This window comes from Nyctibius grandis, chromosome 4, assembly GCF_013368605.1.
Source record: "Nyctibius grandis isolate bNycGra1 chromosome 4, bNycGra1.pri, whole genome shotgun sequence".
In the NCBI taxonomy this organism is placed as follows: Eukaryota; Metazoa; Chordata; class Aves; order Nyctibiiformes; family Nyctibiidae; genus Nyctibius; species Nyctibius grandis.
In genome coordinates, this window is record NC_090661.1 from 82,502,960 (window position 1) to 82,517,395 (window position 14,436).

Below are 14,436 nucleotides of genomic sequence, written 5' to 3' on the forward strand. Positions count from 1 at the left end.
AAACTAACAGGACAGCAAATGCCTCAAGATATTTACATGTCCTTAGAAAGCACACAGACACAAGCCCATTTTTCTGTTTTGCAGGTTCCGTTATATAAAATGCAAAAGGGCAGCCTGACCACCGCCTTGCTGCTCTCGCTAGCATCACCAGCCCTTGCTTTACAGTGCCGCGGCCAGGGAGGGGAGAAAGAGAGACTCATCTATAGATACTGAACCTCGATATTAACTGATACTGCTCTCTATCCTAATATACTTGCTAAGGAACAAACCAGTCATGCTTTTGTGATTGCAGAAGCTGGGCATGCAGAGAGGGGAAGAGGACACAGCAGTGTGTCATGGCCCTTTGGAAATCCCCTACACCTGGGGGGAAAGGAGCTCTTGGTATCTCTTTCTTCACCACCAGGAGATGTGTAACGATGTGCGGAAGGAGTACTGCTCTCTGATAAAGATGAGATTAATAGTCCGGATGCATGTACCTCGGAAGGAAATAGCCCATGAAATGACAAGTTAATGCAGGAAAAGGGAGGAAGCCAAGAAAGGGAATTGCAGAGGCAATGATGTGCCTTGCGATGGGACCATTCGTGGCCATGTCTTGCAGGGCCAGCACCTGGGTCATCCTCCTCATCCCTACTTGCTGACTGCTCCATGCTCCCTGGCCATGGCTGAATCCAAGCTTCAGCAGCAGCCTTGTGCTCAGGCTCGCTGACCTGCTGCCTTGCCTGAGCTGTATTTATTTATTTACTAAATTAGCAGCAACGCTTGTGCTCAGTTTGTAAATGCCAGCACCGTTGCTGTAACCAACCTCTCCTACCTGCCCATCGTCAGATCGGTGGGGCCTTAACATGCAACTGGAACAACTATTTTTCCTGAATCAGGGCTAAGGAGGTTGGCTGATAAACCCGTATAGAAGAATTCCCTCTTTTGTTGGTGGTACCACCCTTAGCGGCTAGAGATAAACAAAACTGCCTAAAGCAGTGACAAATCGGAGCTAAATTAGGGGAAAGGTAATACCCTTCCCAGGCTCCGCCCTCACTCATCAGCTCCCAGCTGGGAAACAGCAGGCAATGCCACTTATTTCCATCGCCTCCGTTAGGTTTCAGAGTTAATGTCGCGTCAGGCTGAGACATATTTGCCCAGGAGATGCTGCACCGGGGCCGCCTCGCCCGCGGCTGCACGCCGGGGGCTCGCTCTGCAGCCGTGCTGCCTTCGGGTCGCGGCCAGCTCCGGCCGCGGCAGAGTGGCGGCCCCGCCGGGAGCGGGTCAGACGGGCCGTGCGGCGCCCTGAGCTTCCCAAGACCGAAACTCTCGTCCCCGGCAGCGGCCCGGCCCCGCCAGCCTCCCGCGGCAGGGTTTCACCTCACAGCGCGGCCGGCCGGCTCCCTGCCTGACACGGCGGCAGCCGCCCGGCGGCGCCCGGAGAGCCCTGCCCCTGGGGCGGGACAGCCAGCCCGGCGGCGGGGCTCGGGAGCCGCGGGGAGGGGCCGGCGGCGGCGGGGCGGGCGGGGTCGGGCCGGTGAAGGCGGCGGGGATTGCCGGGCGTCCCGCGAGGTGCAGCCGCGCACATGGGGACGCACCGCATCGTGCTGTCGGGCCCCGGGCCCTGGGGATTCCGGCTGGTGGGCGGCCGGGACTTCGAGCAGCCCCTCACCATCTCCCGGGTAGGGCGCGGCGGGGGGCGGCGGGCCCGGGGGAGGCTGGGGCTGGCAGGTGGCAGGGTTGGTGACACAGCCGGGGCGGGGGGTTCTTCTCTTTTTCTTCCCCCTGTTTATTTTTTTTTTTATGTTTGCGGATAAATCCGTGGTGGCCCACGCAGCCCCTTAACCTGACTTTGACCGGGGTCTTTGCTTCTTACCGACCCTCCCTCCTCGGTTTGTCCGTAGCAAAGCCCTTACTGCGGGCAGAGGGAATGCCCCCTGCTCCCGCCAGCCGTAACGGGGGTTTGCAGCCGGTCCCACGGGAAGCAGTCCCACGGAGCTGCTGTTGGGCGCTCCCCTGCCATTGCTTGCCATGTATAGTTAAAAGAAAAGCCTTTGTTTACAGAAGCTGTATTTACCTATGTTAAGTGCCTCGGCCTGTTTCTGTTGGAAGTCCTTCTTACCCCCACTTAAAGAAAAATTAGTTAGGAAATGACAGTTAAAAGTTTCACATCCAAACAGCTTTAGTGGTGTAATTTAATTTGCCTTCCTCTGCCCCAGCGATTGTCTGTAAGACGTCAGGGTTCAGTTCAGACTATCTGGCTTTTCTGACCATGTACCCACCTGCACCCCGGCATCCCCGGGCGCAGGTGCTCACGCCCCACTGCCGCCTGCCCGGCTGCTCCTCGCGGGTAGCTGGGCCCTGCCCGAGCCGCTGGCTGCACACCGACAGAAAGCAAGGCCGTGCGTGCCCGTCTCGTCCTGCGTGGGGACAATAAGCCCCAAACTCCCCGTCCCTTCATGGCTTTGCGTGGGGTGTGCTGCTCGGCATCTTGTTGGGGCTGGCCGCTGGCCTCCCCCCAAGGGAGAGGGAATTGCTCCGATTTCCAGCGATCCCTCTGCAAACCGGAGGCATTCGATGAGCCCCCAGCAGCTCTGGGCTATGCTGCCACCTTTGCATGGCTTTGAAGTCCCCGTGGGCACCAGGTGAGGAAGGGCAGCTGAGAGTGGGACATACAAGAGCTTGAACTTTTGTGAACTGCCCTTAAAGAAGAGCAGGATGGTGAAACTTAGATTTTTCTAAATACCTCTTGCCCTGTGGCCTCCTGCCACGGGGTCCTGTTGCCTGAAGGACCCTGGGGTGCCACGGGGGAGGCTGCAGGCTCCGGGAGTGGCAGAGCTGGCGAGTGCTGTCAGTCCCACAGAGGGGGGGAAAGTTATTGGTTTTCTGTATAATCTCTTCCAATTACAGTAATAATGCCTCATTCTTCTAAAGCATTTTTTGGACATGAAAGCAGCTTTAGTGTAGGGGAAGTGATATTTACTTCATTGTTACGGTAATTGTTGCCATTTCCTTCCAGCGAAAGGCTCTCAGGCAGAAGTACGTCTGCAGTCCTGCCTCACTGCTCTTACCTCTTCTTCTTGGTCGCCTTTGTCAGTGCTTATGGGCACATACCAAGGGACATAGATCAGCATAGCAGCAAAAATAACCACCTCATGAGAAACTGTGACCCTGGAGACTAAAATGTAATAAAATAGCCTCTCTGGTGGTGGTGGTGACGTAAATGCTGACAATTGGCAGCTCTTATCATGGCTTTCTCTTGTGGCCCCTCTGACATTTTCAATTTCCCCTCCAAGACTTCAAGCCATTAATCTTTCCTGTGGTTCGCTCCTAAGGCTCCTGGGTTTGTCCCTGTGAGCCAGGAACAAAGCTCTCAGGGAGTCCCCACTTCACCATGTAAAAAAAGGTCTGGTCCAGTTTTGGACTGTTTTAAAGAGTCTGATACTCCTTGTGTGATATCTTTATGGGACTATAACTTCATTTTTCTTCTAGCTTATTGCATTTGGTACCTGTGCTCTGACCAGAGAGCTTTTTGGGCATGGAGCCCTTCTCCCCTCACAGGATGGGGCGAGCTCTGTCAGCAGGCTCTGGCTGTAGCACTGGCATCTGCCAAGGGTTATGAGGGCCTTGGTCCCACCAAGGTGTGAGATGGAGGGGGCTACCTGAGGGGAATAAAAGGGTGGGAAGGCCGTAGCCTGTGATGAGAGCATCGCCCTGGGAGCAGGGGAGGATGCAGCCATCCCTTCCCAGCACTGTTATGTGTTTGCTTTGTGCTGCAGAATGTAGGTGTTAGGTGCATGGCACAGATGTGCTCATGGGGAGCAGTTAGCAGTGGTGCACAGGGCTGGGCTGCCTGCCCTGGGCCAGGCGTGCATCCTTGATCGCACTGGGGAGCAGCATCGGCTTGCCACTGCCAGCTGGGAGCGTGGCAATTTGCGTGTGCTACATGGGGGACAGGTCCCCTCTCGTGTGGCCAGTGGAGCCTGGCTCTGCCTCATCCAGGGCTGCCCATCCCATTGATGCGCTGATGGGGTCACCCTGCTGCTCCCACCTGAACTGGGTGTCTTGCAGTTCTCTTTGAACCAATGTGCCTAAATTCAGCCTGTGTTGTCTGCCAGGAGCTCAGATTTGGCTTCCGGCAGCATCATCCTCATGGTGAGCTCTTGAGCTTGTCTTGGCCCTCATCACCATTGTACCTCAGCTCCTTACTAGTGGCTTTTGGCTTCTCAAGCTTCCCTCCAACGTAGGGAGGTTTTATCTCAGTCGTGCTGGTGGGAGGCAGCACGGTTTGAGTTGCTGAGGCAGCTCATTCCCCAGGGGGAGTCACTGGAGTTTGGCACTGCAGTCCTGGGGCCAAGAAGGGTGAGGAGCACCAGTGCCACGAACGTGGGAGCCAGCAGAGCAGCCTGTCTGAGAGCTTCTGGGTGGCAGTGGCTGTGTGGCACCAATGGCCAGTTGTGTCTTAGGAAAGCGGCAGATGAAAGATTATGGTATTTCCACAGTTGCTCATATCTTGTCTTTTGTTGCTGCCATACCCCACCTTTCCACTTGAACTATGTGTTCAAAACAGCTTCGGACTCAAATAAATCACGAGCATCTTCTCATGCGAACGCTTCTGGTTTCTCGGTCGTGTTGGACCAGTCTTCCCAGTGAGAGCCGAGAATGGGGATTTCACAAGTGCTGCCTATGAGACTTTCTTGTGGAGTCCCCTGTCTCTGCTGGAGGGATGCTTCACAGATGTTTCTGGTTTATGTTTCTTTTTAAAACTGTAGGGTTATGGTGGACACTTAATCACAGTCTGTGTTCAGAAATAAACCTGTGTTGATCAGTGTAATGAGCCCTAGGCCAAAGTCTCCTGGATTGCCTTACAGGAGTAGGAAGGACCCTTGTCTTTATGGCCCTTTGGATGATACTATGCAATGAGTTGATGGGGTAGAGCTTTCCCAAATCCTTTCCGAGCTGTAGATGGACGCGCTGCAGGACAGTAGTGTCTGTGGAGCTGCCCTGCGCACAGGGTAGTTCCTAGTCAAATCTCAGTGAGACTGATGGAGGAAGCAAGCAACGTGTTGCATGAGGAGACTCGCCAATGAAGTGGAGCTGGCTGAAAAGCAGCGCGGTTGATAGACCCTATCCCTCTCCATCCCTCAGGTAACGTGAGCTGTTTCCTGTTTGGTTGAGTTTCATTTTGATAAACATTGGGGATTTCTGTTTCCAGTTGAATGTATATGTGGAACCTCGTTCTTGAGATGATTTTTGTGGTTTGTGCTAGTGATGTGTTTGTCTTGAACACCTGACCCAAAATATGGGCAGAGGGGAGTTTTGCTTTGTTTTGTCATGTCAGGAGCCCCCGGCCCCATTAAGGAGGGGTGTCTGGTTAAGGCTGTGAAACAGGCCAAAGCCGGTGCACTTCTGTAGCTATATTTAATTATGAAACTCAGCATTTTCCCAATGAAAAAGCGTTTTCAAGGCTGTTCAGTTCTGCAAATATATTGAGATGAAATTTCAATGTTGTGCCTGTTGCTGATTTTGACCACAGTAATGTGAATTCATCCCTGTTTAGTCTGTTTTATCTACCTATGGTATTTTAAAAGCTCGGGTTTTATAGCAAGTACAGAATTGGAAGATAATCAGGTATTTCCTGGGTTTGGGGTGTCAGGTTTTTTTTAAGCATGGCCCCCTGAGCCAGTTCTATTAACATAAAAGTTGATGTAGTGATAAAACTGGACTTGACAGGCACAGGACCGAATGCTGTGGTGTGAGAAGACACTGAGTTTGACTTTGGTACTGGCTGATGTCCTTACCCCTGCTTTCAGCCGGTCACCATATTAGGAAGCAGCTGAGCAAAGGTATCCCAGAGCCACTGGTGAGAGAAAGCCCCAGTGGTACGGGACACCTTGCTAACAGGCATCTCCTGTGGGGGCTGAGCCACTCAGGGGGACGAGTGTGGCAGCAGATGCATGGAGACCATCCTCCCTCTGGAGCATGCCAGGGCTCAGCTGTGTGGCACAAGTGCCTGCCTCGGAAGCTGGGCTGCAGCATCCTTCCTGGACAGAAAGGAAGAAAAATCACCTGCAGCTGTGGTCTGAGCCATGGGGAGAGCTGGTGCTGGATGGGAAGGCCTCTGCACCCAGAGGGGAGCTGGAATGCCTCCCCCTCTGCCAAAGGAAACATGGGGCATGGTGGGTGTGATAGGATTTAGGGTTGGGCTGGCTTTCCTCGTTGGCCCAGAGAGCCTTGGCTGGTCCCTGCTGTGCGCACCTATGGCTGCAGTTACTCTGCTGCCCAGCCCAGGTTTCATGCCCGTAACTGCAAGTACGCCGGTGTTACGCTTGGCTCTTGTTCTGAGGCTGGCTGGGCAGGGGGAGCCAGCTGGGGAAAGCTGCTGGGGTTTATAGGAAGGTGAGCATGGCTTTACACTTCCTGCACTGATGTTTGCTCTTGCACTGCTGCTCCTGGCTGCCGGGCTGGGGGGGGCTGCGGCAGCACCAGCCCTGCCATGCCATGCAGAGCTGCACCGTAACTAGACAGCTGATCTGCGCCTGTGGGACACCGGTCATTAGGGTCACCTGCCAAGAGCTGCTGGCCCTCCAGAAGTAGCTGGGTTGATGTTTAGAGGACAGCACGATGCCTTGTGCATTTGCTGCTGGAGGGAGTCCTATCTCCTCTGTCTGAGGGCATGGGGCACAGGTTCACGTCCCCAGTAATGCCCCTACAGACTTTGAAGTCAGCGTGAACCCTGGCAGCTTCTCGGGCAGCTGCTGGGGCTGGGCAAGCCTGTGCTTCAAAGATACAAACAATTGCTAAGGACAGGAAAGAACTTTGTTGATCTACCTGACTGCTGGCGTTCGGATGAGAAGAAATCGTCCTTAATTGTAGCAAGTGGAAAGCAGCAGAATTTTCTTGCAGTAGAGACGGAGCGCTTTGGGGCACAGAGCAGGCTTGATCTTTTCCAGTCCTGTTTCCTGAGTCTGGGGGGGCAGTTTTCTCTTTAGAAAAATATTTTTTAAAAAATAGGATACTAAGCAAACACCTTCACAGAATCACAGAATGGCTAAGGGTTGGAAGGGACCTCTGGAGATCATCTAGTCCAACCCCCTGCCAAAGCAGGTTCCCCTAGAGCATGTTGCGCAGGGTCGTGTCCAGGCGGGTTTTGAATATCTCCAGAGAAGGAGACTCCACAACCTCCCTGGGCAGCCTGTTCCAGTGCTCTGCCACCCTCAAAGTAAAGAAGTTCCTCCTCATATTCAGATGGAACTTCCCCTTGTTTCAGCTTGTGCCCATTGCCCTTGACATTGCCCCTTGTGCCCTTCTGCCAGAGTTATGTCCAGCAGCGGTACCCGTGCCTCTCCTAGGAGCCAGAGTTGTACTTTCTACAGTTCACCTTTTCAGACCAGTTTGCCACGGGTTATGCGGCAGCCTAATGTCACCAAACTTTGGAGTACGCTTTTCTCCATCCCTCTTCTTTGAGTCCAGCATCGTTTGGATCTGGCCCGCCTTGTTCTTGATGAGTTCTCCAAAGAACCTAAAGAGAGAACTGAATGTTGGGAGGGGATGTACCAGCCCTAATTTTACATGTGAGCTTTAAGCCCCAGAACTTAAGTTGACAAAGGTAAATGTTGGACTTGGGAGAAAGCGAGTCCTTTTTGCTCCCTGATCTACTTGTTACCAGATGTAGAGTTACATGTGGTTGCAAGCTTCCTGGTACCATTCACCCTCAAAAATCACTTTGTCCATCAAGAGGTGTATTTAGTTTGTAAAATGCTTTGGGTTTGAAGGGTGCAACATCAAAATAACTGCACCAAATGGATTATTTTTTTCAGTACAAACAGGAAGCCTTAACTGCATAAACAATTGATGTTTTTCTGGACAGTGACACAGTACCTTAGATGCTTGCTGGTTACTGGACATGTTTTGTTTAGAGGATGAAATAAACCATCAGGAAAGGCTCAGCTGATGAGCAGCTTGCTTTATGTAATGTTTTTGAGGTCTTGTAAGAAGTCTTTATACTTTTTTTTTTTTTTTAAATGTGGGGCATGTTGCAAAACGAGCTGGGGGGCTGAGTTGACTTCCTGACCACCAATTGTGCATCTGTCTGAGCAAGCCGTCTCGCCTATGTCTTTTTAAACTGCCTTCCTGAGGTCAGCCTCTCTGCGCTGTCTAATGCCTTCCTTTTTCTGTGTTAATAATCCTCATCTGGCTGTCAGAAATAGGCAGGAGCCAAAGGCAGGCAGGAGGCTGAGGGTGAGTGGGGCTGCCAGAAGGGCTGGCACAGTGGAAGCCCTGACCCCGCTGGGGTGGGCTGATGCTCAGCGGTTTCCCCAGCCAGAGGCAAGTCCCTCTTCTCTCCTGGTGATGGTGTGGCCTGCCCCAGCACAGAGCAGCCAGTGAGCTTTGGGCTGCAGTGGTGTTGGATCCTAACGGTGCAGAGAGAGAGAGAGAGCAGCTTGGGAGGAAAATCTCCCAGAGCCGGTTGTAAGGAACCAGCCTGTCATTCCCCCTCCCCTAAAGAGAAGGGGTGGGGAACATGCTTGCCTGAATTTTCTCATAGCCTCTGATCTCTGCTGACCCAACTGTATGCTTTTGTTGGGAGAAACTGTAGCTGCTTAGCATAATACTCCAGTGCTGAGGACATTACTCATGGTAAAACAGCAGTGTGTGTGGGTGGGGAGGATTAAACTGAATGTCAGAGATGTCTAGTTGTCACTGGTGGCCTTAGAAGTATGTTGCTGCATGTCTGTTCTGTCCAGCAAACACGCAGCTGGGGTTTCCTCTCAGGCTCAGATAGGTGCTGTTTATCCAGATCTTTTTCTTGGCTGATGTTAATTTTCTCATTTCTTATCTCTTCATCGCTCCTTGGGCTATGTGTCTAGGTGTGGAGTGATGGGTGGTGCTGGAGGCTGTAGGGTCTGTGAGAAACTGTGAAGGGCCGATGGAGCGAGCAAGCAGTGTGCCTGAATGGATGGGGGGAGAAGGCCAGAAAGAATTGAATGAATTTGAGACCCACCCATCTATCTTGACTCACACGGAGCTGCATTATGCTGCTTTTGATACAAATGCTTCCCACCCTTCCTCCCTCTCATTTGCTGTGGGCAGCGGCTTCCCTTAATATACCCACCGCTGCCTCTCAGATCCTCACCTGCAGAAGGAAAAAAGACACCCTATATCCCTGTGCAGGGACTGCAAAGCTTGTTAGGTAGCGTGTGTGGAGGCAATTGCATCACGTGTAAAATGTGGTTGTGTTTGGCTAGCTCTGGGTCAGACAAAAGTTTTATAAATAGGGCCTGGGAGCTGGGTAAGCAGCCAAATATGTCTCATTCCCTCTGCTAAATGAAAGTGGTTCCTTTTTTATTGTAAATGCACTTGCCCAAAGACTAGCTGAAGACTTGACATGTCACAGCAGAGTCCTTTGTTTGCTGCCTGGCCGCCGGGGCAAGGGAATGATAGCCCTCAAACCACCTGGGAGACACAAATCAGAACTTTGCAAAGTCTTGCTGGTGTTGGTAGGGTGGAGCCCAAAGTGTGTGTGCAGGGAAGGTGAGGGGGGGCAGATAATTTTTCTACTCTTTTCATGATTGCAGAGTTTTATATATATATATGTGTGTGCACACGTGCATGTGTACACAAAGCCTCACTTTGTAGTATAAGAAAATAATGTATGTTTTTTTTCTATCCATACCAACCCTGAATCTGTGGGACCTCTTTAAAAAGAGGGGTCCAAGCCTATAACTGGTCTAAAACATTATCTACTACACTGAGTTTTGCATGAGTAAAGAGTGCACAATCAAGCCCACAGATTATGGGGATTATTTGTTTCTTCCATATGCTGGCAAATGTATCTGAGCTGGTATCAGTGATGTGTCTGGTTATAAGTATCTAGATTATTTCTGTAGCAGCCCAGACCTCTTACACAGACATGTCAGCCAAACAAAAGCATCACGATAGGCACGCTCTAGGACCTGTTTTGGATACAGTGTGAAGCAGTGCTGCTCAGCCTGTCTCAGCATTGTCTGTTCAACAGTGAAATGCCCTAATGGCATAGTGTTACACAACTGCCTGGGAGCAATCACCACAAGGAAGCCCTTGGGCATGGTGTGACAAGGTGTGCAGAGCTTTAATCACCCAATGGTAGTCTCCCTGGAGCTGGGGGGCTCCTGGGGCCCTGTGATGCTGCCCATGTCCCTTCTACCAGAGGTTGCCTGACCCCAGCGGAGGAAGCCCAAGCCAGTCAGGGAGCTCTTTTGAAGGAGACAAGAGGCTGTGCCTTCGCATGAGATGTAACTTGTGCAAAGTTGTATTTGCAGGTTTTGTTCCTCACAGCGTCTTTGAGACCTCCTTGCCTTCCCATGCAGAAGTGCAGCTGTATCTGCTCATTATTGGGTCACCCACCTGTGCAAGGTGTGCAAGGCATTGCCTACCATCCCCTCAGCTCCTTCTGGTGTCTGCTTCGTGCTTGGTGAAGGGAGGGAAAGGAGAGAGGCTGGTGCAAAGCTTTGAGTTATCTGAGAGGAGAGCAGGAGAAAAGTGGTTTCAGGCAGTGTGACATTTACTGGATGCCTGTGAGCCTGAAAGCTTTTGTTCATTTTTGAAGTCCTTTTGGTTGGATCGTGTAAGCTGGCTGGTAGCTGTCAGTGCTTCGAGTTCCTCTGCCTGCCCCTGCCCCAGCCACGCACCTGCCCCTGCTGCTCCCCATGGACTGGGGAGGGAGATGACAAAAATAAAAGTAGGAAAAGGTCTTCCCAGTGACAGCTCTCTGCTCCTCGCTTAACAGAAATGCTTTTTGCTTTCCTGCCTTAACTGGTAGGTGAGCAAATCTCAAAAGCAGCATTGACAGCACTGAGATAAGCCCAGACCTTACTGTCAGGGGGGAAGGGAGCGTTATTAGTAGCTATTAATCATCCTAAAAGGATGGGGGATGGGTTCCCTGCGGTACCCTGTCCTTGTGCAGACATGTTTGCGATGAGCAATCCTGGCAGGGAATGTGAGCTGGATGTTGCAGGGGAGCAGTTTGTGGAAGGTTGTGTTTCAGGGCAAGTTATTTCCAGAACTGAAGAAACTGGATTTTAAAACATGTTTCCTTTTGGCAAATTCACTGATCTTTTTCATTACTGTGCATCCTTGTAGCTTCCCTTTAGGGGAGAGGTTTGTACGGTACCTGAGTGGATGTAGTCGCCCTTGTGCGCCCAAGTGGCTCTTATCTGATGGAGAAAAGCACTCACGCTTCAGATTCCTCTGAACTGGACACACAAGGGGAATGTGACAGCACAAGCACTGACAAAGCGCTGAGATGTTACTGTGAATGCCACTCACTCATCCTGGTGGCTCTTGGGGTTTCTTCGTGAGGCTTCAATATTCCAGTGTCTGTGGCTTCTCCGGCTCAGCTGCTCCTTGTGTACAGGATAATTTCTAGCAGCCTGCCATGTGTTGTGTAGATTATCAGTCTTAAATGCAAGCTGTACGGCCAAGCCTGCGGCAGCGTTCCAGCAGCAGTGTTAATCCACCGTTATTCTTGACCCCTTGGCAATGTTGTCTGATCAAAAATGAATCGCGGTAATAGTGTGCCGAGCTCATAGAGTAATGTGCCCCTTTCCCTCCTTTGGTAGTGGAGGAAATAAAGGCACCTAGAAGCCAAGTGAGTCAGTTACGGTCCAGTGACCAGGGGAAGGACCCACAGTGTGTCTCCTGCAGGCTCCCTCCAGTGTAATGATGTCTTTAGGGATCTGTCTCATGGTTTCTAAAATGACAGCTCCCAAATCTGGTGGGACTACGGGCAACTTCCAGTGCTCAAGATTTCTTCATGGCTGCCAGCTGTCCCTGTCACAAGGTTTACACAAAGGTACTCTCAAGGCAATGGATCCAGTGGAGCGGCAGCAGGCTGCACTCGGTAGGCTTAGTTGGCCACCAGTCAGCTGCGGGCTGCAGCTTGGGAGGTGATGATCTTCACGTTTAAAGCAGATTTTCTCTGTGCATCTGGTGGTTTGTCTGGTCTCTTCATTAGCACTTATTCTGTCAGTTTGTAGTCTGCTTACAGCATTAAAAGTGGTGAGCAGGTAGACAGGTGCTATTTGGTCTTTGGGTTAATGTTGAGCACGTTGGCCAACCTGGACATCTGTGATACAAATCTCTGTCCTTCCCTTTTCCAGTCCTGGTAGAGAGGTGAAAAAAGAAAAGCATCTTGTGATCTTCCTTCTGGTTAGGGAAAATATCCCACTACAGCTGTGAGGAGATGGTTTTGGCCCAGGGAAAGCAGTGATTGCACCTAATGTGTGATACCCCTAGGAGCTGTACATTTCCCTAGGGGGAATGATTTGCCATCCAATCCCACATCAGGAGGACTCTCCAAATCTTGTGAGCAATGTTTATTTATGTCTGACACCTCTGCTGGGTTTGCTCAGCTGCTTTCCAGCATGCTGAAACCTAGCTTGAATGCCTAGAATGAATACCAGTTGCAACGGACTCGTAAATGAGGTATGCCTCAGCTGCAAGGCATGTTTTAATCTGTACTCATGTCTGGGAGTGGTCACTCTTCTCATTTCCTCTGCCTATTAAATAATTGATGAAAGCCCACAGTAATCATTATGGTCCCTCCACAAAGTAATTAAATCTGCACAAAATCTTACATACTGTTTGCAAAGCCACAAACAAATATGACATTCTTCACCATCCACCCAGGCAATAATTTTGGCCCAAAGAGGTCTCTGTTAGTAAGAGGACACCTCTTCAGCAGAAGTAGGGAAAAATGAATGAGCCGTTTAGTTGATTTGCTTGGCAATGCAAAGTTTTAGCTGGGACCTTGTTTTTCATGAGGAGTATCATATTGATGGCGTTGCTGTGTAAGCGTCTTCTGTCTGGGGTCTCAGTGAGATTACCCCGAGCTCCTTCCCATCAGTCATTTCTCAGGTAGAGCACAGCACCTCTGTAGCAGTGCAGTGGTGTGTATGGGAAGCAAAGCACCATGCGTGGAGAGAAAAAGGAGATGTAATATGGCAGAATGTATCAAGGTGAGCTGTGGTCAGGCTGGGGATGATGCTTCTACTTTTTCAGAAAGTATTGTCAGATTGTGGTTTAGAGATGAAGTTTTTGATGCCTTTCTCCCTTCCAGTCTGCTTGTTAGATCAAGCGCTGCTTTGGGATTGATCTCGCTGAAGTCAGTGAGCGTCTGTTGCAGCTAGTCCTAGGCAAAACCAGTTTATTACAACTAAAGAAGCAATCCAAAATCTTGAGCCCAAACCTTCCTTCCAAGGAAGGAAGCAAATGAGATTGTGATGCAGACAACGGTGTTTGTTATTGGCGTTGACTGTATTGCAATGACACTGACACTCTTTTCTGTCACCTATGTTCTTAGAGGCTCAGACTTCCTGACAGTCCTCAGCACCTTCTGCTTCGGAGTGCACTTCTCTGTCCAGTGAAGAACAGATTTGTTTTCTGTATCACAGAATCACAGAATGTTAGGGATTGGAAGGGACCTCGAAAGATCATCTAGTCCAATCCCCTGCCAGAGCAGGATTACCTAGATCATGTCACACAGGAACGCGTCCAGGCGGGTTTTGAATGTCTCCGGAGAAGGAGACTCCACAACCTCTCTGGGCAGCCTGTTCCAGTGTTCAGTTACCCTCACTGTAAAGAAGTTTTTCCTCATATTTACGTGGAACCTCCTGTGTTCCAGCTTGCACCCGCTGCCCCTTGTCGTGTCAATGGATGTCACTGAGAAGAGCCTGGCTCCATCCTCATGACACTTGCCCTTTACATATTTATAAACATTAATGAGGTCACCCCTCAGTCTCCTCCAAGCTAAAGAGACCCATCTCCCTCACTTTCTGGCACAAAGCCAATTGCCTTGAGTGAAAATACAATTTTTGTTATTTGCCTGTTGTCCCCTCCCCAAATTTCTATCTGTGGGTGCCAAAATAGAATCCTGCCCATAACTAATACTGTGGAGTATCTAAGAGACCCCGACCCAGACAGATTTCTGCTGAGAATTTACTTTCATTAGTTTTCACCTCTTTGCTTCCATGTACAGGTGAGAGAAGCCCTGAGTGCTCCAACTGTTTTTCAGATGTTGCTATGGAAAGCTCCTCCCTGGAAAGTCTATTCACTCTTTTTCTTTTTTTTTTTTTTTTTTTTTTCTCCTTAGGTGACTCCAGGTAGCAAAGCTGCAGTAGCCAACTTGTGTATAGGAGACCAGATCATAGCCATTGATGGGGTGAACACAGATAACATGACACACCTTGAGGCGCAGAACAAAATCAAGGGTTGCACAGATGAACTAACTCTGATGGTCAGCAGGTACGTTGCTGAGCAAGACTGGGGATGGGGAGAGGGAGGGATGTGGGGTGGGCAGTAGCTATGTTTGACAGCAGTCCTCTCTGGCTGTTTTTTTTAATTTGACCTCTTAGTGCTTTGTCTGGCCAGGTGCTGGATAGCAAGAGGGAACTGTATTTCAGCCTTTAATCCTAATGCTAC

General features: G+C 50.6%; 1 protein-coding gene across 1 annotated transcript in view; it reads left to right on the forward strand.

Moving 5' to 3' along the window:
- Window positions 1–1,495: 1,495 nt before the first annotated feature.
- The window catches only part of PDLIM1 (PDZ and LIM domain 1), a 45,973-nt gene continuing 33,032 nt past the window's right edge, over window positions 1,496–14,436 (forward strand). The window contains exons 1-2 of the mRNA XM_068399112.1: window positions 1,496–1,658; window positions 14,108–14,259. Of these exons, the coding sequence (XP_068255213.1) occupies window positions 1,563–1,658; window positions 14,108–14,259 (248 nt within the window). The 5' untranslated portion in view covers window positions 1,496–1,562. The remainder of the gene's footprint in view (window positions 1,659–14,107; window positions 14,260–14,436) is intronic.